The 24755-nt window shown below is 46.1% G+C and overlaps 1 protein-coding gene across 3 annotated transcripts in view; it reads left to right on the forward strand.

Moving 5' to 3' along the window:
• RNF17 (ring finger protein 17) overlaps positions 1-24755 on the forward strand; it is an 881806-nt gene that overhangs the window by 496664 nt on the left and 360387 nt on the right. For all 3 annotated transcript variants that reach the window (XM_077483977.1, XM_077483979.1, XM_077483978.1), the window contains exon 24: positions 17833-17951. In XM_077483977.1, coding sequence (XP_077340103.1) covers positions 17833-17951 — 119 coding nt within the window. The remainder of the gene's footprint in view (positions 1-17832; positions 17952-24755) is intronic.

Genomic DNA, 24755 nt, shown 5'->3' on the forward strand with positions numbered 1-24755 from the left:
TACATTATTGCCAAAATTATCGCCGATTGAACTTACAATGGATCGTATTCATAGAATTACCAAACCATAACATCTAGAAGAATCAATTCCCAGAGATGTTATTCTGTAAATTCATTTTTATCAAACTAAAGAGCGAATTCTCTCCAAAGCGAGGGAGCTAACTACTCTGCCACCACCATACTCAGATATACAATTATTCGCTGATCTCTCGCAATTTACAGTACAAATAAGACAGCTCAAAACTGTAACGAAGGCATTATCTAATCATAAGATCACATACAAATGGAGACATCCAGCCACTATCTTGACCACTTACAACGAGAAACATTTTGCTATATCTACCATTGAAGATGGCATGCAATTACTCCAAACATGGCGTATTATAGTTGATCTTCCACATAACACCCCTGCCTTGAAGGAAAAACCAAATTTGTTCCAATTTGGACAAAAACGTGAGCAAAATAGAATTATATACAAATGAACTACTCCTGCCTGTTAACTCGTATGCATTACTGACATATACAGTCTGGTTTGATGCTCAATACCTTACTACTTGAACTTTTAAGTTTCTTATAAGTGGAGTCATCGGTGAGCAATTTTAACAATATTTGTCCGGTCAGGGTCCAGTCGGACAATTCCACGGTGGTGGCTTGCGTCAACCACCAGGGGTGGACAAGGAGCTCAGCAGTGGCACTGGAGGTCTCTCACATTCTGCATTGGGCAGAGCTTCACATGACGGCTCTCTCCACCTTCTACATTCCGGGCGTTTAAAACGGTCAAGCAGACTACCTCACCTGTCAGTTGCTGAATCAGGGGGAGTGGTTGCTGAATTCTGAGGTGTTTCATCTCATTTGCCTGTGGTGGGGTATGCCAGATGTGGATCTGCTGGCCTCCCCTCTTAATCGGAAGGTGCTGAGATTCGTGGCAAGGGATCCCTTGGCGTGCTGGTGGTGCTGTAGGGACATTATCAACTAATTTATGCCTTCCCTTCTCTCAAGCTCCTCACTCATTTGTTGTGCAGGGTAGAGGTCAAGGGGATACTGGTTATTCAAATCGCTCCAGATTGGCCCCGGCATCTATGGTACGCTTACGTGGTATGGATGGATGGTGGCGGATGCCCCCTGGCGACTGCAGGTGCGGGAGGACCTCCTGTTCCAGGGACTGATATTGCACCCTGCTTTACCATCTGCGGCTTTGATGGCCTGGCTATTGAAAGCAAGGTTCTTGAGAGACCGAGGGTTGCCAGTTTCTGTGATTCCCACTATGTTGAAGGCACGCAAGTCCTCTTCACGGAGGATTTATGATCACACCCGGAAGACTTGCATTTCTTTGTGTGAGGCTGTGGGGTGGCATCCACTCTCCTATTCGGTATCTAAGATCCTTGTCTTCCTGCAGCATGGGGTTGATCAGAAGCTGGCTTTGAGCACTATCAAGGGGCAAATATTGGATCTGGCTATTTGTTTTTTTTCCCCAGCAGCCATTGGCTGCTCACTGGGTGCGTTCTGTTGTTCAAGGGGTTCGGCATGTAGCTCCCCCCGGTAAACACACCACTTTCTCAGTGGATTCCAAACCTGGTGTTCTCAGTAATTCAGAGCCACCATTCAAGAACATTAGGGAGATCCCCATACACTCTCTCTCAGAAGGTTGTCTTTCTAGTGGCTATGTCTGCGAGTTTCTGAGCTGGAGGCCTGTCGTGTAAGTTTCCCTATTTGGTTCTCCACAAGGATAAGGTGGTGCTACGTCTGCATCCCTTGTTTCTCTCTGAGTTGGTATCTGCCTTTCATCTAAACGAGGACACTGTCCTTCCTTCCTTTCCCAAAGGAGGTCGCCTTGTTCTCTTTGGATGTGGTTCAGGCTCTCTGTGTGTATCTGTCGGTTACGGCTCCTTTTCAGAAATCGGATTCGCGGTTTGTAATTGTGGATGGCCCGAGGAAGGGCCCTATCTCTCCTCCTTCCCACCTCCGGGGGGGGGGGTGGCTACATGTGCTGCGGGCGGTGTGTGTGGGCTTCGCTTGGTCTCTCGTCTGTAGGGGACTGGTCCCGGTCTGGGGGGGGGTCCCAAAAGGTGTCTGTGGAGGTGTTCCTGCTGAATGCAGGCAGCACTGTTCTGTGATTTTTTTTCCTGTCCCCTCCTGGCGCTGTCCGGCGGCCATTTTGACTGTGGGCAAAGCAGGTTCCCCTTGTGAGCCTCAGCAGCCATCTTCTATAGGATTTTTCTATTAGTTGCATTGGCGGCCATTTTTTTAAGCCTGAGCGCTCTTTTCACCGCAGTTCTCTTGTGACAGCTTTACATGTGCTCTCACACTGTATACAGGACGGCTGTTCCCTGAACACTGGTGCAAGCTCTGCAGATCGTTTCACCGCTATTCTCTACAGCTGCTGCCAACACAGTTTCTTCACTCTGCAACTGGGTAACCTCCTTGGGACTACAGGCAGGGCTAGTAACATTCACAGAACGCCCCAGGGTGGTGAGTCTGGCGCTAGGTACCCTCCCCCCATGCGGCGGCAGCAGGAGGGTGGGATCTTCACTGTCCTAAGTCCCCTTGCAGGTGGCAGACAGGGTAGGATCAGCATGGCTTCAGAAACTGGTGTTTCTTCCCCCGAAATCCAGGCTTTTGCAACCGGGTCACCTGCAGATAGCGCTGTGCCCATGGACACCCTGACCGGGGTCCTTAACTCTTTTGTTGCTAAAATAGAGGCGGTGTGTGGAAGGAAATGTGATCGTAAAAGGCCCCTTCCCCCGTCCTCTGGGGAGAGCTCTGATGCAGACTCGGGCCCTGCTGTGGGTGGTGACCCCTGCTCTGACCTATCAGACGAGGCTGACCAGGACCATTCGGACAGTGAGGATGATTCCGGGTCCGGGCACGAAAAAGCGCTTGTTGGAGCACTTATCACAGCTGTGCATGATACCCTGAAGATACAGAAGCCAGCGGATCCATCTGCTGATGTATCGTTCCCTTTTGGGTCCCCCAAGCCAGCACGTTCACCTAAGGTGTTCCTGTATTTGGCTTATTTTGACAAGTTCATCTAAAGGGAATGGGGTCACCGCAAAGGACCTTTTCGGTCCCCAAAAACATGGCGGTTCGTTACCCCTTTGAGTAAAGCCTTCTCAAGAAATGTTCGGCTCCTCTGGTCGTGGACCCCCCAGTATCCAGGTTAAATAAAGTAACCACGATCCCGGTAGAGGGGACTCCTGCATTGAAGGATCCCACGGACAGGAAGGCCGAGGCAGCGGCTCGTTCCTTGTTTATGGTTGTGGCGTCAGCCGTGGGACCAGTACTGGCATCCGCACTGGTGTCAGACATTGGCTGAGTGGGCAAAACTTTTGCACCACAAATTGGGAGAGCAAAACGCCTCCCCTGTTTGCGTGGAACTAGCAGACCAACTAGTGCAAGGCCTTACGTACGTTTGAGACGTGGCCCTGGATACTCTCCCTCTGTTATCCAGGGCTTCAGTGTCAGCTGTGGTGCTGAAGCGCTGGATTTGGCTAAAATGCTGGTCTGCTGACCAGGCATCCAAAAAAGCCTTGACTTATCTTCCCTTCATTGGCGACCGACTCTTTGGAGCTTCGTTGGATGACATTATTAAAAACGCCACAGGTGGTAAGAGAACACTACTCCCACAGGCCAGGAAGGCTAAGGAGCCATGCCGCAGGCAAGGGCCCTCTTTTTCCCGCTCACAATCGGCTTTTTCGTCCGCCCGGTGCTTCAGCGAAACGTTCCCAGCCCGACAGGAAGTCCATGGACGTTCAAAAGCATCCCTGGAACTACAAGCCTGAGAACAAAAGTGCTACTGCATGAAGGTTTGCCCCCACCCGCGTATTGGAGAAGGTGGGTCGCCTTCGGGAGTCTGCAGCCCGGTGGATCTCCCGGTTATCCGACCAATGGGTCTGCGACCTGATTTCCACAAGCTACAAGATAGTTTCTCTCTTGGCCACCAAACAGATTCTTCCCCTCCAGCATACCCACGTCCCCAGTTCACCAGGAGGCCCTCTTGGGGGCAGTAAGGGACTTGCTGAATCAAGGGGTGATTGTACCAGTTCCGGAATCGGAAGGCTTCCAGGGGTTCTACTGAAATCTGTTTGTGGTTCCCAAGAAGGACGGGGTACGTCTAATATTGGACTTAAAAGCCCTCAATCACTTTGTAATAGTGCAGAGGTTCAGAATGGAATCCGTTTGCTCAGTAGTCGCTGCACTCCATCAAGGGGACTCCCTGGCATCTTTGGACATCCAGGATGCGTACCTGCACATACCCATATGCCTTCATCATCAAAAATTTCTGCGTTTGGCAGTCGGGGAAGCCCATTACCAGTTTGTGGCTCTTCCCTTTGGCTTGGCATCAGCCCCCCGAGTCTTTACCAACGTACTGGCTCCAGTATTTGCATTGCTGCGACAAGGTGGGATCGCGATCGTGGGTTACCTAGACGATCTCCTCTTGAGAGCATCTTCCGCCTCAGAATTAGATGAGGATGTGGCGATCACCATGCAGACTCTGCGATAATTTGGGTGGCTGTTGAACCTAACGAAGTCGGTGGTTGTGCCGACCCAGCATCTGGAGTACCTGGGTTTACTATTGGAGTCCAGGGAAGCGAGGGTCTTTCTCCCCTCAGACAAATTGCAGACTCTCAGATCTGCGGTCAAACTACTGATGAACCGCAAGTGATTATTGCTCCACTTTTGCATGCGAGTACTGGGGCTCATGGTAGCCTCCTTCGAGGCAGTACCTTATGCCCAGTTGTACACCAGAGTCTTGCAGAAGGAAATTTTGACGAAATGGGACAAATCTCAGTTGTCCCTGGATTGACAGGTCAGCCAGCCAGTCAGGGATCCTCTCATCTGGTGGTTGAGGTCCCTGGTGATTCAGTCTGGAAAATCGCTCCTTCCTCTGAAATGGATGGTGATCACTACGAACGCCAGTCTCTCTCAGTGATGGGTATTCAGTCGGCTCAGGGCCTCTGGTCGACGGACGAATCCAGGTTGCTGATCAATCTGCTCGAATTGAGAGCGATCAGGCTGTGCCTCCACACGTGGTCGACCTGTCTTAAAGGACATCCAACCAGGATACAGTCAGACAACGCCACGGCTGTGGCGTTCATAAATCACCAAGGGAAAACAAGAAGCTCAGCCACTGCTCGGGAGGTCGCTCACATACTTCGTGGGCAGAGCGTCACGTTCTGGCCCTGTCGGCCATTTACATCCCGGGGGTGGAAAATTGGCAGGCGGACTATCTGAGTCATCAGATGCTGGACCCAGGAGAATGGGTGTTGCATCCGGAGATATTCAGGCTGCTGTGCCTAAAATGGAGCACACCAGATGTGTATCTATTGGCCTCCCGTCTCAATCAAAAGGTGCCGAGATTCGTGTCCAGGACAAGAGATCTGTGGGCAGACGCGCTGGTGGCGCCGTGGGATCAGTACCAGCTGATCTACACCTTTCCTCTACTAAAACTGATGCCATGTCTACTTCGCAGAGTGGAAGCCAAGGGGATCCCAGTAATCCTGGTTGCCCCCGATTGGCCTCAGCGGCCTTGGTACGTCTGGTGGCAGACGCTCCCTGGCGACTTTCGCTGCGAGAGGACCTCCTATATCATGGTCCAATCTTTCACCCTGCTTTACCATCGCTGGTTTTAATGGCAAGGCTATTGAGAGCCAGGTGCTGAGGAACCGGGGTCTGTTGGACTCGCTGATTCCAACTATCCTGAGGGCGCGAAAATCTTCTTCACGGAAGATATACCATCGTACCTGGAAGGCCTACATCTCCATGCGTGAGGAGAAAGGGTGGCATCCGTGCTCCTTTTCTATATCCAGGATCCTGCTGTTTCTTTAGCGAGGAGTAGACCAGAAATTGGCATTGAGCACTACTAAGGGGCAAATTTCAGCCCTGGCTGTCCTTCTTTTTTTCTTTTTTCTTTTTTTTCAGCGACCTCTGGTGTCTCACTCATTAGTGAGTACCTTTGTTCAGGGGGTACGACTTGTAGTCCCTCCGGTGTGTCCACTGTTACCCCCATGGGATTTGAACCTGGTGTTGCCGGCGCTAAAGAAAGCCACCGTTTGAGAATATCAGGGAGATTCCCCTGTTGACCTTTTTACAGAAGGTGGTCTTTCTAGTGGCCATCACATCGGCCAGGGGGTTTCGGAATTGACAGCCTTGTCATGCAAGTCGCCTTATCTGGTCATCCACAGGGATAAGGTGGTGTTGCGTTCGCAACCGTCCTTTCTACCGAATTTGGTTTCGGCTTTTCATATCAATGAGGACATTGTATTACCATCGTTGTGTCATAAGCCGAAGCACCCCAAAGAGGTATCCCTTCACGCTATCAATGTGGTTAGGGCTCTGAAGGTGTACTTGTCTGCCACGGCTCCCTTTCAGAAGTCAGACTCACTGTTTGTTTTTCGGTGGCTGGTCCAAAGAAGGGTATGGCGGTATCGTCAGGCACCATTTCCATGTGGATCAGACAGATTGTAGTCCTACGCCTTGAAGGTGCAGGTGCCCCTTTCCAATCACGGCCCACTCTGAGAGCAATCGTAACGTCTTGGGCCTTCCAACACCAACCGTCTGCCGCTCAGGTGTGTAAGGCGGTGACCTGGTCATCTGTCCATAGGTTTACCAAGTTCTACATGGTAGACGTCCGTGCATCGGCTGATGCCTGTTTTGGCCGCAAAGTTTTGCAGGCGGCCGTGTAGTTGCAATTGTGATTTTTATTTTTTTCCCTGGTTTTTGCGATAAAAACGCAGTACTGTTTGTTAATGCTCTGTTGCATTACTTCCGCAAAAAGTTTGCGGTGTTGCAGATCTCTCCTGTTGAGAATGCCCAGTTATCTCGGTGTGTTTTTCCGTACACTGCTGTTTTTTTGGGGGTTTAGTTTCACTAGTTCCCACTTGCCATGGTGGATGCAGTTTTAATGCCGTTTTTTCCCACCCCTTGTTTGGCACTGCTTGGGGACGTCCCATTTAGTTACAGAGAGGAGTTGTGTCGGTCGGTGAATATAAGAGAAAATAGGATTTTTGTACCCACCATAAAATCCTTTTCTCTGTAATTCACAGACTGACACAGCACCCACCCCTCCTTTTTTCTACGTTATAGTAGCACTTGTTTCACTGTTCTAGTGCCCCCCCCCCCGCCGTGGCGGGACTAAAGTTCTGTGTATTGCTAGAATTTTTGCCTAGTTCTCCTAATGGTAGGCTAACAAACCCATTTAGTTACAGAGAGGAGCTGTGTCGGTTTCTGAATTACAGAGAAAAGATTTTGGTGAGTAAAAAACTTCTATTTTTTCCGTTCAGGAACTGTGATCAAAGTGACATCCCATTCTCTGTGATTTTTCAAGGCCTTATGTTTGCTTCCTTCAAGGCTGTGCCATTTTCCAAATTTTAATTTGAGACCTTTCCAGCACATCTTGTTAACCTGTAAAAAAGTATGTGCCATCCCTCAGCATGCTCCTGCTTGGCAACATAAGAAATTCCCTAACTTCATGGATTCCAGCCCAGCTTAATAAAGTAATAGCAACATATGTCAGTCTTTCAGGCTAATGAAGTGTGTTTCAGTCCCTCACAGTACAGAGAACAGTCAGCAGAAGCCAGTCTCCAACATCCTTCAGCTCAGAATAATATGGATATCTCTGCAACATTGAACCCCCATCTACAAGGACACCCCGTTGCTGTACAATCAGACAATATGGCTGTGGCCTACATCAAACACCAAGGGGGCATCAAGAGCTTTGTAGCTTTGAAGGAAGCAAACCAGATCATCTCATGGAAACAAAACAACCAGTATTCTCTGCAGTCCACATTCCAGGAGGGGACAACTGGAACTTGGATTAATTCAGCAACCTCTGATTGGATTAAGGTGTATGAGCCTTTCACCCAGACATCTTCAACCTGATGTGTCAGAGATAGGGGACCCTGAATATGGATATTGTGGCCTCCAGGATTCAACAAGTTACCTCTGTCTGTGACTAGGATCAAGGCCCTTCTAGCACTGGCATCAGATGGAAGCTAATCTATGCTTTCCCTCTAGTTCAAATTCTACTTTGTCTGCCTCACAAAATAGAAAGAAAAGAAGCTGATGATTCTCATAGCAACAAGCTGTCCCAGAAGAATCTGGTACACAGACTTACTATGACTACTGGAAAAACAACCCCTGGCCTCTTTACAACAGGCTAGACCTGCTGTCTCTAGGCCCTCTATTGCATCCTGCTTCTCAGTCACTAGCTTTAACAGTATGTCTGAGGCCAATGTTTTAAGAGACAGTGGTGTCTCAAATCTGTTAATCCTACCTTTCTAAAAACAAGAAAAAACATTTCCCCAAAAATTTATTATCGTACCTTGAAATCTTTGCCTGGTGTGAATACAGGCACTTAATTCTCAGAGATTATATAATGCCTTGCCTTCTGTGCTGTTTTGAGACATCAACTTGATATTTTCTCTGCCTTGGAAAAACAACGCTTGGAACCCAACAGGCTAGAGCAGTGATGGTGAACCTTGGCACCCCAGATGTTTTGGAACTACATTTCCCATAATGCTCAACTACACTGCAGAGTGCATGAGCATCATGCTAGGCTAGAGCTTTACTAAGTTGACACCCAGTCTTCTTGAAAGAGCGCCGATCAGCTTCCTTCAGCTCATGGCTATGGTTTCCTTGAAGTGATGGCCTGACATGGAAAATTTATTGATGGCCTGACATCACTTCAGTTTACCCGGATGTCAGCAGTGGCAACTTTAAAAAATCAAAAGCTTTCGAACACACTGATTTTGGTGTGATCAAAGGCTTTTAAGTGCAGAGGAAGGATTTGGGGTCTTAGAACCATTAGTACTAGAACTTAGTCATAGAGTACCTGTCATTAGGGATGTTTGCATTCCCTGTGACAGCAATAAGTAATCCAAAAAAATAAAGTGACTGTGTAAAAATTAAATGTCAGTCTTGCATGCATGTGAGATATCACAGTGAACGTCAGAGCATGGGCAGTAACTCTAGCACCAGACCTGTGTAAATCTAAAGCGGTAACCACAAGGCTTTTAAAACGTTGCCAATTGATAGTAACATTTAAGTCTGTAGCCGTTGCATAGGCGTGTACAATTTTAAAGGGTGACATATTTGGTATTTTTACACAGCGTAAAATATTTTGTATTTTGCCAAACATTTGGATTGTGTGTGTGTGTATGTATATATATATATATATATATATATATATATATATATATATATATATATTATGATTATTATTATTATTATTATTATTATTTTTTTCATTAACTCTAAAAAGTGTATTTTTTCCCCCAAAAAAGTTACATTAGAAAAAACGCTGCACAAATAACATGTGCGTGCACAAGTACCATGTAACATAAAAGCAATTCAAAATTCACTTTTATTTTCTAGGTCCTCAACCTAGGTCTGCCATTTACATCCCAGGAGTGGAGAACTGGCAGGCGGACTATCTAAGCCGCCAGATGCTTGACCCAGGAGAATGGGCATTGCATCTGGAGACCTTCAGGCTGCTGTGCCTGAAGTGGGGAACACCAGATATGGATCTACTGTCCTCCCGTCTCTATCGGAAGGTGCCAAGATTCGTGTCCAGGACAAGAGATCCGTGGGCAGACACGTTGGGTGCGCTGGTGGCCCCGTGGGATCAGTACCAGCTGATCTACGCCTTTCCTCCACTGAAAGTGTTGCCACGTCTGCTTGGCAGAGTGGAAGCCGAGGGGATCCCAGTGATACTGGTTGCCCCGGATTGGCCTCAGAATCCTTGGTACGCAGACATGGTGCGTCTGGTGGCAGATGCTTCCTGGCGACTGCTGTTGCGAGAGGACCTCCTATCACAATGTCCAATTCTCCATCCTGCTTTTCCATTACTGGCTTTAACGGCATGGCTATTGAGAGCCAGGTGTTGAGGAACCAGGGTCTGTCGGACTCAGTGATTCCAACTATGTTGCGGGTGCGGAAATCATCTTCTCGGAAGATATACCATTGTACCTGGAAGGCCTACGTTTCCATGTGTGAGGAGAAAGGATGGCATCCGCGCTCCTTTTCCATATAAAAGATCCTGCTGTTTCCCCGGCAAGGAGTAGACCAGAGATTGGCATTATGCACCATCAAATGGCAAATCTCAGCCTTAGCTGTCTTTTTTTTTTAACGATCCCTGGCATCGCACTACTAGTTCCTTCGTTCAGGGAATACGACAAGTAGTCCCTCCGGTGTGTGTGTCCACCTATGTCCCCATAGGATTTGAACCTGGTGGTGTTGGCGCTTCAAAAACCACCGTTTGAGAATATCGGGGAGATTCCCTTTTTGACTCGGCCACTAGAAAGACCACTTTCTGGGAAAATCTCCTCGGCCACGAGGGTTTCGAAGTTGTCCTGCAAGTCGCCCTATCTGGTTAGCCACAGGGATGAGGTGGTGTTGCGTCCGCAACAGTCTTTTCTACCGAAGGTGGTCTCGGCTTTTCCTATCAATGAGGACATTGTATTACCATCTCTGTGTCCTAAGCCGAAGCACCCTAAAGAGGTGGCCCTTCACGCTTTGGACGTGGTTAGGGCTCTGAAAGATGTATTTGTCTGCCAGGGCTCCCTTTCGGAAGTCAGACTCACGGTTTGTTTCAGTAGCTGGTCCCAAGAAAGGCATGGCGGTCTTGTCAGCCACCATTTACAGGTGGACCAGACAGATTATGGTACAAGCCTACGCCTTGAAGGGCCAGGTGCCCCCCTTTCCGGTCACGGCCCACTCCACAAGGACAATCTGAACGTCTTGGGCCTTTCCGACACCAAGCGTCGGTCGCTCAGGTGTGTAAGGCGGCGACCTAGTCGTCTGTCCACAGGTTTACCAAGTTTTACAAGGTAGACGTCAGTGCATCGGCTGATGCCTGTTTTGGCCGTAAAGTTTTGCAGGCAGCCGTGTAGTTGCAATTGAAAATGCAACCGATATTTCTTCCTTGATTTTTTTAAAAACGCAGTACTGTTATGTTAATGCACTGTTGCATTACTTCCGCAGTTGGCTGCGATCTTAGGGATCACTCCTGTTGAGGATACCCTATTTTGTGGTGGTTTTCCACGCACTGCTGTTTTTTTGTGTGTTTAGTTTCACTAGTTCCCATTTGCCATGGTGGATGAAGTTTTTATGCTGTTTTTCCCACCCCTCGTTTGGCACTGCTTGGGGACTTCCCATTTTGTTAGGGAGGTGCTGTGTCGGTGAATACAAGAGACAATAGGATTTTTTGTACTCACCGTAGAAGCATTTTCTCTGTTATTCACCGACACAACACCCGCCCCTCCTTTTTTCTCTTTACGTTAAACTGCTTGTTGACGTACTGAGGCTACTAGGGCGGAGTGTAGGGGTTGTAGCCTAAGGGACCGCCCCCCTGGGCGGAACTAAAGTTCTAAAGTGTTGTATTACAACTTTGCTTAGTAATCTCCAGTGATAGGGCTAACAACCATTTTGTTACAGAGAGGAGCTGTGTCAGTCGGTGAATTAGAGAAAAGGATTTTACGGTGAGTACAAAAAATCCTGTTTTTCCACAGTAGCGTGACAATCCCTCCACCTCCGGTCTAACTAATCACTCTCACCTTATGGAATGGACCTCTGTGCAAACAGGTGGTCATGCAAGCGGGTATCAAAAGGGTTAACATGGACCATAAACTTCTCTCAGGTCTCTTTAGATCTCATGGGTAGAAAGAAAAGATCAAAGTGCTCACTGCTTAAGTATAAGATTTAATTTCTGTTAAATTACAAACAACCGTAGGGCAGCAGGGAGTGATGTCATGCGTAGCTCCTCCCCCGTTCACATTGCATTCAATTAGAACTTCGACATCACAGGATCTCCGACGGAACTCCCTTAAGACCCAGAAGCCGGTGGAGAGGTGAGTACCAATCAAAAGAATTTTGATCAATCAAAAAAATAAACAATTAATCGAGGAATTAATTGTTAATTTCTGCAGCCCTAGTCTAAATAGATATTCCTCATTTGTGAGCAAATAGAATGGAAAATTTCGAATGATTTAAATATTTATGAAAAGATTTTCGCTTTTGCAGAGCTTTATCCAGTGGAAGAATAATTCACTAAAAAGTGGACTGTTCCATTGTTGGTCCCTGTCTCAGTTTCAAATTAACACCTTAATGTGCCTGTAGAACATTTTCCTACACTTAAGTATTCTGTAGACAGAAAATTTGAGACCTTCTTAAAGGATTTTTCTTTGTTCCTGCCCACCCAGCTCTGTAAACAGCTATTGCTGCAATCTCTGGTTTTCAAACTGCAGCTAATTTGACTGGGGAAATGGAGAATCAGTAGGATCCTGTTTTCTTTGACCAAGTTCTGGCTAAATAAACTCTTAAATACTTTTCCTTCCACTTCGTTTTTTTGTGTTGATGCCCTAGAACCCCTCATGACACACATTTCTAAAATGACTCCTATTTCTGTCCATATGCTCTGAATGTTATAGCTGAATGTCTGGACAGCTGATGCTCCTTTTTTTGAAAGATGCCTCACTCATGCATTTTGATGAGGACATCTTTTTGGTGATGCACTTGCCATTTCATTAAGGTTGTCACAGAAGGGAAAGCACTTTTTCCACAATGAATGGCTCCAAAACCCCCTCCTCTAAAGAAAGGACTCCACATCTTCAAATCCAAAATCTTGCCCTGCCTATCAGTGCAAGACTTGGGACACAAAGTTCACCAAATCTGCCACAAAACCTACTCCTCCATGAAGGGATGCTTTTGCTCTTAAGAGTGGGGGGATGTCAGTTTCAGTTTTCATGCCCCATAGTTTTCCAGGCCTATGGGATTAATGAGCAGTTTCAAGCTAGTGTCTAACATAAGTAGGCATTCAAGATTCTTACCTGGACATTTCCATTTAGCCACTTCAACATCACTTTCTGTGCTTCACAGTAGGAGACAAACCTTTTCAATTTGGTGCACTGCCATTCCGACCTATCATTTGCCCTTAGAGAATTCTTAGTTTTAGCCCAGCCCACTCGTTTAAGAATTCGAAGCATTAAGGTTATGGTGTACCTATTCGACGTTCTGAAGGATTCCTGTCGTTCAAACCTCTTTGCAAACAATTATACAGATGTTGCAGGCTTCTAGCTTGGTAATCAACCTTTAAAAGTCTGCTTTCCATACTTCCCCTGTAGAATATTTAGGCCACATTGTAGACTTGCTTTTATAAGATCCTATGCTTGGACTCTTTGTGAGCATTTCCATGAGGGTCCTGGGCCTTCTAATAGCTTAATTTGAAGTGATTTCTTTCACACCGTTCCACTCAAGTCCTCTTCCAACACAATATGATTTTGACCCAGATCAAAAACTGTCTCCACCTTACTATGCTTCTCTACAGGTAAGCAGAGAACTCCCTAACTTGACGGATTTCCAACCCAACTTTGGAAATGGGAAAGTAATTTCTTCCCTGAATATGGAAAGTGATATAGGCTGGGGAAGAGTGTTCCATTCTCTGTGTTCAGGGTACTTTGTCCCCTAGGGAAGCAAAGCTCCCCATCCAGATCCCAAAACACTAAAACTTATTTGTGTCATTACTTCTTCAGAGTACCCAATCAAGTTGCAATTGGAAAATGCTTCAGCAGTGGCCTTTATCAACTCAGGAGGTTGAAGCAACCTTGAAGGAAGCAAAGTTGTATTCTCTCCTGTGCAGAAAACCACTGTGCAGCAATCTTTGATATTCACATTACAGGAGTCTACAATTGTCAGGTAGATTTCCTCAGCCATCACCATCTAGACCAGGGATTGTCATCCTGACATCTTCATGTTTTCATATCAGAAATGTGGTGCCCTGAAGAAGTAATGACACAAATACGTTTTAGTGTTTTGGGATCTGGATGGGGAGCTTTGCTTCCCTAGGGGACCAAGTACCTTGAACACAGAGAATGGAACACTCTTCCCCAGCCTATATCACTTTCCATATTCAGGGAAGAATGTTGTGCTTCTGAAGTGGACATCCTGAACTCCATCTTCAACAACATGTTTCTCATTTGTGGCAAGAACCATGTGTCCTCTAGCACTGGCACAGCATGCCTTCCTCCCGTGCTTCACAAATTAGAGGAAAAAAAACAAATTGCTAACTTTCATTGCACTAAACTGGTATAGACCTGCTGTCTCATGACCCCCCTCCCCCATCTTGCTTCCAGTCACTGGCCTTATGGGCATAGCTGTTAGCCGTTTCTTTCAAGACCTGGGTTTATCTGACACTATAATTACCACTTTACTTGGAATCTGAAAAGCCATTTCACAATAAGTATGCTATTTATATTACTTGATGTGAACATAGTTTTGATCTCCCCAAAAAAAAATACTTCCTGTCAGAACTTCTGCTCAGATTAATGCTTACACCTGTGCAGAAGTAGGAACAGGTACCTGTCAAAAACGAAGTCCACCTTTCTTAGATGGATAAGGCAACCCAGCATAAGAGCCTATGCTCTCAAGGATAGGGTATCCCCAGATTGGTTGGAGTTTTCTGGGCTTTCCTATACCAGGCTACTGTCTCCCCCGGTCTTCTGTTCATACTTTCTCCAGGTTTTAACAGGTGGATATCCAGGCATGTGCAGTCTTTGGTTACATAGTAGGTGAGGTTGGAAAACAAGACACAATTCCATCAAGTCCAACCTATATGTGTGATTTTATGTTAGTATTAGTTTGTATATCTCTGTATAGTGTGGTGGTTCAGGTGCTTATCTAATAGTTTTTTTTTTTTTAATTATCGATGCTCTCCGCTGAAACCACTGCCTGTGGAAGAGAAAATTCCCTTTTCTAGCCGCTCCTACAGTAAGGAACCCTCTAAGCAGTTTGAGGTTAAACCTCTCTTTTTTCAAATTTTTAGTAAATGGCCGCATGTCTTATTAAATTCCCTTTTGCAGGAAAAGTTTTATCCCTATTGTGGGGTCACCAGTATGGTAATTGCACATTGAAATCATATCCCCTCTCAAGTGTCTCCTCTCCAGAGAGAACAAGTTCAGTGCTCATAACCTTTCCTCGTAAATAAGGTCCTGCAAGTCCCTTTAATAGTTTTGTTGCCCTTTTCTGTACTCCCTCCAGTTGTATCACATCCTTCCTGAAGACAGCATATTCCAGATGCGGCTGTATCAGAGTCTTGTAGAGTGGGAGAATTATTGTTTTATCTCTGGAGTTAATCCCCCCTTTTAATGTATGCCAATATTTTGTTTGCCTTGCTTGCAGCAGCTTGCATGCCATTGCTGAGCCTGTCATCTACTAGGACCCCCAGGTCCCTTTCCATACTAGATTCCCCCAGGGTTTCTCCCCCTACTGAGTAATTGCATTAATATTTTTGACACCCAAATGCATTATTTTACATTTTTTCTACATTAAATCTCATTTGCCATGTAGTTGCTCACCCCATTAATTTGTGCAGATTTTTTTTGCAAGGTTTCCACATCCTGTGGAGATTGCCCTGCTTAGTTTGTCCGCAAATACAGAGATTGAGCTGTCTGTCCCATCCTCCAGGTCGTTTGAGTAAATGAAATAGGATTGGTCCCAGGATAGAACCCTAGGGGACCTCACTTTCCACCCAGGACTATTCTGTGTGCTCCCTATTTATCACTACCCTCTGAACTCGCCCCTGTAGACAGTGTTCAATCCATGTACTCACCCCATGGTCCATGCCAATGCACCTTACTTTATACAGTAAATGTACAGTAAATGGTTCTTTCAGCGGCACACTGAGTTGAGTCTTTACCCTTGTTTCTTTTGTTAGGCTTGTTGGCACTGTTCTATTTGCCTTGTTGCCCACTTCACAGCATGACTTTCCTGTGAATTACATTTATTGGAGTACAGTACAAGGCATAGGCTAAACTACCCTCTGTTCCTGTGTTTGCTGCAATACTTGCTAAAAATTAAAGTATCACTTTGACAGCCTTAGGAGCCAATTACACTGCTGCTGTGTCTTAGCCAATCAGGAAGAGTGCCCCGGATGGCTTAACCCCTTCCCGCCGAGCGTACGCAGATCTGCATACTCGGCTTCCGGGGGGTATACCGGGATGATGCCCGCACCTGCAGGCATCATCCCGGTACCGTTTTTTACAGCGGGCGATTGGCTTTCCAGCCATAACAACCGATGCGGCTAAAAGCCGCTCGGCTGTTATGCCGGAGGAGCGGGAGGGGACGTCCCCCCCTCTCGCCGCTGTTACCGGTGCTCCCGCTCGATCGGGAGCACCGATTAGCGATCCGTCGGCTCTGGCTGCTGGGGAGGAACTGGAACTAAGCCGTAATCGGCTTCGTTCCAGTCTCCTCATCGTAAACACGGAAGCGACGTCATGACGTCACTTCCCGTTTACTCGGCTGCCAATGGCGCCGGTTTTTAAAAAATATCCGGTATTCAGAATCGCCGTTTTCGGCGATCTGAATACATTGAAGTGTAAAGGAGGGGTGGGGGGTCTTTTAGACCCCCGATCCCTCCATAAAGAGTACCTGTCACCACCTATTACTGTCACAAGGGATGTTTACATTCCTTGTGACAGCAATAAAAGTGATCGATTTTTTTTTTTCTTTTAAAACAATTTAGTCATTTTAAAATAAATAAAATAAATTAAAAAAAAAAATTTTCAAAGCGCCCGCCGTCCCCGCGAGCTCGCGAAGCAAAGAAAACGCATACGGATGTCGCGCCCGCGTATGTAAACGGTGTTCAAATCACACATGTGAGGTATCGCCGCGATCGTCAGAGCGAGAGCAATAATTCTAGCAGTAGACCTCCTCTGTAACGCTAACCTGGTAACCGCAAAAAATTTTTAAAGCGTCGCCTATTGAGATTTTTAGGTACCGTACTTTGTCGTCAATCTACAAGTGCGCGCAATTATAAAGTGTGACATGTTTGGTTTCTATTTACTCGGCGTAACATTATCTTTCACATTACGCAAAAAAATTGGGCTAATTTTACTGTTTTGTTTTGTTTTTATTCATGAAAGTGTCCCTTTTCCCAAAAAGTTGCGTTTAAAACACCACTGCGCAAATACCGTGTGACATAAAATATTGCAACAATCGCCGTTTTATTCTCTAGAGCCTCTGCTAAAAAAATATATATAATGTTTGGGGGTTCCAAGTAATTTTCTAGCAAAAAATATGGATTTTAACTTGTAAACACCAAATTCCAAAAATAGGCTTAGTCATGAAAGGGTTAAACACTAAATAATTGGGGGGGGGGGGGATTCTACACACACAGAATGCATTAGGATAAAAATAAAAATAAACTCTGCCTTTACAACTCATTTAAGTGCGTAAACATGAAATAGAAATAAGTGTTAGAGTAAGTAAACCCCAATGTTTTTTACTTCCTCTTTCGTTTCCTGCAAACTCTGCAAAGTAAAAGCATAATGGGCTGGAATGCATCGCATACTAGCCCATTATGTGGCATTTACCTGCAAAGGAAGGCCCGCTCTGTCCCCGCTGCAGGAAGCATCCATCTTCACCGCTCTTCTGTCCTGCGCCGTGGACTTCGGCTCCGTTACTGCCTGGGGTCGCGTGACTTCACTCCTGCGAATGAGCGTGAGAGCTGACGGTCACGGCACGGGCACTTTATTAACAGCACGATCCTGCCCTTTCTTCAGTGACGTTGGTGCAAGCATATATGGTAAATATCTTCTAAACTGTCCTGGTTTAGAAGATCCTTTCAGTACTTACAGGTAAGCCTTATTATAGGTTTACCTGTAGGTAAAAGTGGTGTGTAAGAGTTTTCAACCATTTTAAGTGGGAGAGACTCAAAGGTTGGTCATTGCATATGAGCTTAATATCGTTTTTGCCACTGGTGTAAAATGTACAATGAAGTACTAGTTAATGTTTACCAGCAGTGTTTGATATTAATGAAATGTAATATTGTTTTCATTTTTAGGTGTTTTGCTATGATTTTGGAATGGATCAGCAGACTAATGTGACCAATTTGAGAATATTAGACGAGAATCTGAAGATTTATGGTTCTCTGTGCCTGGAGTGTACCTTAATGGATATACAGTATGTTTCCATAACTTTGTGTTTATATTGATGAACTACTTATGTTTGTATTGCTTTACAAAAAATATTAGCACTTCCCGCCCGGCTGTCATTTTGTAATGTTTTCTGACTGGACGTCACATGATGTCTTCCAGGATAACTGTGTCCGTCTGACACACCACAACCCCGATCTTTTTAAAGGTCTGACGGAGGCTTCTTTACCACATGATCAGCTGTGTCCAATCACAGTGTAAACAGGAAGAGCCCTGTATTGGCTTTTCCTCACTTGCGTCTGACAGACGCAAGTAAAGGAGAGCCGAATGGCTGCTCTCCTGACGGCGGGTCTGCGCTGCTTATCAGCAATGCTCACCCAGGACCCCCAGGTATGCCACTAGGGATACCAATCTGTGCCCACAAATGCCAATCACTAGTGCCTGCTCAACAGCGCCATCTATCAGTGTCCATCATTGCCACCTGTCAGTGTCGAAACAAAGAAAAACATTTTTTTTATCCAAAATGTTGATCTTTTTTTTTTTATTTGTTTAGCAAAAAATAAAAACCCCAGAGGTGATCAAATAGCATACAACAAAACTCTATTTGTGGGAAAAAAATGAATGAAAATGATTTAAAAAGCGACTGCGCTGAAAATTGTCTTGGGCAGTAAGTACCTGGTATTGAAGTGGTATGACTAAGGGCAATACTTTTTTTTTTCCTTTTCTAACAAAAGAGTGGAGAGGGATAAGGACACTGTCAGTTTTTATAGCTGTGTGTGACCCCGTTAAGGAGATTTATCCCCTCTATTTGTCCTGTTTACCACTATTATTGAAAGTAAGAGAAAAACCCAAATTTTGGGTTATCTTCAAAAAAGTAATAAAGGGGAAATCCTACAATAGAGCCACAAATTTTTTTTTATTTTTTTACAATTGATTTTTATTGAACAAATGCTATATCACAGTTAGAGTCGAAATAGATGCTTCAGTAGCCTGTACAAAGTGGAAATCAAACTAGGATATCAATCTCGGGCTACAGTACAAAGGCTACCTAACTGTTAGAACAAATAGTTAAAACTGAAGGCTACAAAATGTTAAACAACAACCCTTAGTAGGGCCATACTAAACCCGTTAATGAATAAAACGGACATCACATCCTCTTATCAGGGGGAAGGGAGGGGTGAAGGAAAGAGTTAGTATAGATATGATATAAAAAGGTAAGTACAAGAGAGGCAGAAGAACCTGTAAGTATAGTAGGGAATACAGAAAGAGTTCACAGCTCCTAAGATATCGTACAACATATCCTAGCCGGGCCAGCCCGGTCCGAAATCCCTCATCTCCAATTGTCACTGTATCTATGTGAAAAGAGAGCTCATCCATTGGTCAAGCTCTCAAAAGCTTCAGAGTATTTGAATTGAACCCAAGGGGACCAGGTTTCGTGGAATTTGTCAGCTGAATCTTTTTCGGTAGCAAGCATTTCTTCCATGGCAAAAATATGGTTGACTGAATGCACTCATTCTCGAATTGTAGGTGTAGTGGAAAGTTTCCAATATTTAGGAACCAGGGATTTAGCAGCTATCAACAAGTATTTTGTCAGGGATCTATTATATCTGCCCAAAGGAAGGTCAGATATGTGCAGGAGAGAACAAACCAGTGTGAGTTTTATTTTGGTGTCCGTGATGTATAGTATTAAACTACTAATCTGGCTCCAGTAACAGGCTGTTCGGGGGCAACTCCACCAAATATGCAGCATGTCTCCCTTAGCCTCCTCGCACCTCCAGCACAGATCAGACGAGGCCGGATACCATCGCTTCACCTTAACCGGTGTGGAATACCACTGAGAGAGTAATTTGTATGACTTTTCTTGTAGCCTAGTACTGACCGTACATTTGTGGGCTAGAATGCATATGTTGTGCCATTGTGTATCAGTAAAAAAAGTTTGGAGTGCCCTCTCCCATTTTTCCCTGAACCTGGACGAGTCAGTGCAGTCAAGCCGCTGGAGACATGCATACAAAAATTAGGTCATTTTCTCAACAGGAGCCCCCTGGAGGCAAATCGACTCCAAAGGTGAGAGTTCTCTCAGGACGGCCTGCCTTCTTTTGGTCGCCAATAAATAATGGCACGCCTGCCTGTAGCTCCAAAAAGACATTATTCCTGAATGCAGAGCACTTCGAAGTTCTTCAAATGAGAGAATACGCCCCTGTCGAGTCAAGTGCGTAGCCAGAAGTGGAGTGTTTGTGTCTTGCGCAAATATGTTCGTGACCATCCCAGGTGGAAAATCCGGGTTATGCAGGAGAGGTGTGAGAGGACCTGGGGAGGATGCGACCTTGTGTCCGGTGGCTAACATATGAAAAACCCTTAATGTTGCTCTAATGGGAGGGTGTTGTGTCAGTTCTGCTGGACATTTGTCCCACGGTATCCAAGGGGAGAATCGTAAAGGGGTCCTAGACATACTCTCTTCCACCGATACCCAGTCCTTATGAGCTGCATGACAGTTCCAATCAAGAATTCTGGCTAGGTGAGTTGCATAATAATAGAACTTGAAATTCGGAAATCCCAGCCCGCCCTCCACTTTGGGTTTCATCAGTAAACGTAGGCTGATACGTGGACGTTTGTGGGCCCACAGAAATTTCCACAAGGTGGTTTGCAACTGTTTAAAAAAGGAAACCGGAATTTCAATGGGTAAAGTATGGAAGAGGTAAAGTAAACGTGGTAGCGTGATCATCTTGATTATTGCTGCCCTTCCGTACCATGAGAAAAAGCCAAGAGACCATTTACTCAGATCTAGGTCTATCTGTCTCAACATAGGCCTGAAATTGTGTGTGAATATGAGGTTCAGCTGGGGGTTGAGCCTGATGCTCAAGTATTCTAAAGAGCCTGAAACCCATTTAAAATAATTTTTCATTTGAACTCGCGTCATTGCCTCCGGTGTAAGTGTCAAATTCATCGCCTCAGATTTATTATAATTAATCTTAAGGTGGGAGACAAAGCCAAATGTGGAGAAAGCCTGCAGTAAATTTGGAATTGAGGTGTGTGGGTGTGTAAAAAAAAAAAAAATGATCTGCGTATGCGGCAATTTAAAAAAAAGGGTGGGAGGCAGTACATATCCCCGGGGGGCAACACCAACTTCCATAGTAGTGTAGACAGCAGTTCTACGGGATGATGCCAATCCCCGCGGGCCCCAAAGTCAAAAATAGGAACAAAACTGTAAGTGCCTCACTGCGGGATGATGAAATTGCGCTCCGATCAAGGAGGAGTCTCTTCTTCTCTCAGGCATCGTCACAATTCCTGGGCTGCCGTGCGAAATGCGATAGGTGGCCCCTTGTAGCCGGGCCATGTTTCCCACTCCTGCTCTTCTGCGGGGGTTTAGCTGGTGGGGAGTGGGGGGAGCAGGCGGGACTGTCATCCGATGGTGAGCTTTTGAACTCCGCATACCAGTCAGGTAAGTCCATGCAGGGGATGTTCAAACTCGCACAAAAATCGGGGAGTTCTTCTGGTAGCCGCAGCGGTAGTTGCTTCCCATGTAGAGTCGCCTGTAAAGCGAAGGGGAAGTGCCATTTGTAGACCACCCCCCTCTCTCGTAGCACCTCCAGCAGTGGGCGCAGGGCCCTTCTATTTTGTAAAGTAATTGGAGACAAGTCCTGGTAAAGTGTGAGCTCACTGTCGTTGAACAAAATTTGATCGTTCTTTCTTGCTTGATTTAGGATTTCTTCTTTCAGGGTGAAACTCTGAAGGCAGCAAATTATGTCCCCGAGGGTTTCGCTCTCAGGGCTCTGTGCGCTCTAACAAAATCAATAGGAGTGTTAGCCGGATTTTCTAGCAGATTGTTAAATATGGAGCGCAGGGCAGAGGGAAGTTGGTCAGGGCCCACCGACTCAGGGACACCTCTCACCCTAATGTTGCACCGTCTGCCCCTGTTATCAAGGTCCTCTAAGTGTCGGTTGATACTAATCAAGTGAGCAGTATGGGAGGCTGTCGTGGCTTCCAGTCTATGAACCGCCTTCTCTCTCCTATGCTTAGCTCTTTCCAGGGTGGACATCTTTCAGTTAAGGATAAGAAGTCAGCCTTCAGATCAGTGATCGCTGTAAAGTGGGTATTCTTTGTCTGAGGCAATAGAAGTCATGTCCCCCAGCGTAAGAGGGTTGTCAGGATTCCCTGTCCCACTTACCAGGTCCTCCGTCGCACACTGAGAGCCGTCGCTCAATTCCTCCTCGTGCCTGCGCCATCTTGCGCGGTGTTCCTCGACGAAGCGTACTGGCGACGGGAACGAGGTCCGGAGTGTAGGCGAGCTGATCTGTTCATATTGCAGCGTGTGTATGGCCAGGGAAACGGCAAAAGGGCTGCGGGTCTCCGGGAGCTCCTTTCTCAGACAGCCATTCCTTCCGTGCGCCAAGCCACGCCCCTAGAGCCACTAATTCTAATAAGCTGGGGGCCCCCAAGGAATTACCTTCATTTGCAGGGATTTCCTCACCTCTTGTTTGGCTATGGGCCAGGAAGTGAAGGGAAAGCTCTGCAAAGGGACACAGATGGTGAAAAGAAATCTGACAGGAGTTGTAACCCTCCCTTGTTTTATCCAAAATTAAGAAAACAAATTTGCCGTAGTTCTACTTTAAAATAATTTAGCATCAGTCCATGCTTCAAAGATTCCTAGTGTAATGTTCCTGCCAGGGTCCACCAGATACATTCACCCTCCATGACCTGATTTATCATTTGAAATCTCTTATTTTTTTCTTTTGTTTTTCTTTGTTTTGGGGTGTACTTTTTACATTTTAACCACTTACAGTTCAGGATCCAGCAGATACCACTGCTGATGTAGTGGTCCCTTTTGTGTCCCGTAAGCCAGCCCCAACACCTAAGGTGTTCCCTTATCGGACTTATTTCGATAAGTTCATATACAAGGAATGGGGTTGACCGCAACAGACCCTTTCAGTCCCCCAAGTACATGGCGGTGTGTTAGCCCTTTGAGTAAAGCCTTCTCAAAAAGTGGTCGGCTCCTCCAGTCGTGGACCCCCCCATTATCCGGGTTAAACAAAGTAACCATGATCCCGGTAGAGGGGACTCCTGCTTTTAAGGACCCCACGGACAGGAAGGCCGAGGCAGTGGCTCGTTCCTTGTTTACGGTTGTGGGGTCAGCAATGCACTTGTGTCACAGACTTACTGAGTGGTCAAAACTTTTGCACCGCGAATTAGGGGAGCTCAGGCTTCTCCTGTCTGCGTGGAACTAGCAGGCTAGTTAGTGCAAGGCCTTAAGTACGTTTGTGACGCAGCCATGGATACCCTTCCTCTGTTATCAGAGATTCAGTGTCAGCAGTGGTACTGAGGTGCTTGATTTGGCTGGTCGGCTGTCCAGGCATCTAAGAAAGCCCAGACGGATTTACCCTTCCTCGGCTAAGGGCTCTTTGGGGCCTCATTAGATGACATCATTAAAAATGCCACAGGTGGTAAGAGTACACTTCTTCCACAGGCCAGGAAAGCTTAAGAGCCACGCTCTAGGCAAGGGCCCTCCTTTTCCTCTCACAAACTGCTTTTTCATCTGCCCTGGGCTTCGGCTAAGCATCCCCAGCGCGACAGGATGACTTCTGAAGGACAAAAGCGTCCCTGGAACCGCAAGCCTAACAAGCCTCTTGGGCATCAAATCAGCCTGAGAAGCTCTGGTGAACACTGGAGTCCTCTTCCACTCCTCAATGACGACATCACAGAGCTGTTGGATGTTAAAGACCTTGCGCTTCGCCACCTTTCGTTTGAGGATGTCCCACAGATACTCAATAGGGTTTAGGTCTGGAGACATGCTTGGTCAGTCCATCACCTTTACTCTGTTTCTTTAGCAAGGCAGTGGTCATCTTCGAGGCGTGTTTGACGTCGTTATGTTGGAATACTGCCCTGCGGCCTAGTCTCTGAAGGGAGGCGATCATGCTCTTCTTCAGTATGTCACAGTACAGAACATGTTGGCATTCATTGTTTCCTCAATGAACTGTAGCTCCCCAGTGCCAGTTGCACTCATGCAGCCCCAGACCATGACACTCCCACCACCATGTTTGACTGTAGGGAAGACACACTTGTCTTTGTACTCCTCACCTGGTTGTCGCGACATACACTTGACACGATCTAAACCAAATAAGTTTATCTTGGTCTCATCAGACCACAGGACATGGTTCCAGTAATCCATGTCCTTAGTCTGCTTGTCTTCAGCAAACTGCAGGCTTTCTTGTGCATCACCTTTTAGAAGAGGCTTCCTTCTGGGACAACAGCCATGCAGACCAGTTTGATGCAGTGTGCGGTGTATGGTCAAAGCACTGACAGGCTATACCCCACCCTTTCAACCTCTGCAGCTATGCAACATCTATTTCCCAAAGACAACCTCTGGATATGACACTCAACACTCAACTTCTTTGGTTGACCATGGCGAGGCCTGTTCTGAGTGGAACCAGTCCCGTTAAACCGCTGTATGGTCTTGGCCACCATCCTGCAGCTCAGTTTCAGGATCTTGGCAATCTTCTCATAGTTTAGACCATCTTTATTTTTTTCAGCTCCTCGGGGAGTTCTTTTCCATGAGGTGTCATGTTGAACTCCCAGTGACCAGTATGAGAGAGAGAGAGTGAGAACAATGACAAATTTAACACACCTGCTCCCCATTCACACCTGAAACCTTGTAACACTAACGAGTCACATGACATCGGGAATGGAAAATGGCTTATTGGGTCCAGTTTGGACATTTTCACTTAGGGGTTTACTCACTTTTGTTGCCAGTGGTTTAGACATTAATGGCTGTGTGTTGAGTTATTTTGAGGGGACAACAAATGTACACCGTTATACAAGCTGTGCACTCACTACTTTT

The sequence above is a fragment of the Lithobates pipiens genome, unplaced genomic scaffold (assembly GCF_037356315.1).
Source record: "Lithobates pipiens isolate NorthernLeopardFrog02 unplaced genomic scaffold, aLitPip1_a1.2 Scaffold_16, whole genome shotgun sequence".
Classification (NCBI taxonomy): domain Eukaryota; kingdom Metazoa; phylum Chordata; class Amphibia; order Anura; family Ranidae; genus Lithobates; species Lithobates pipiens.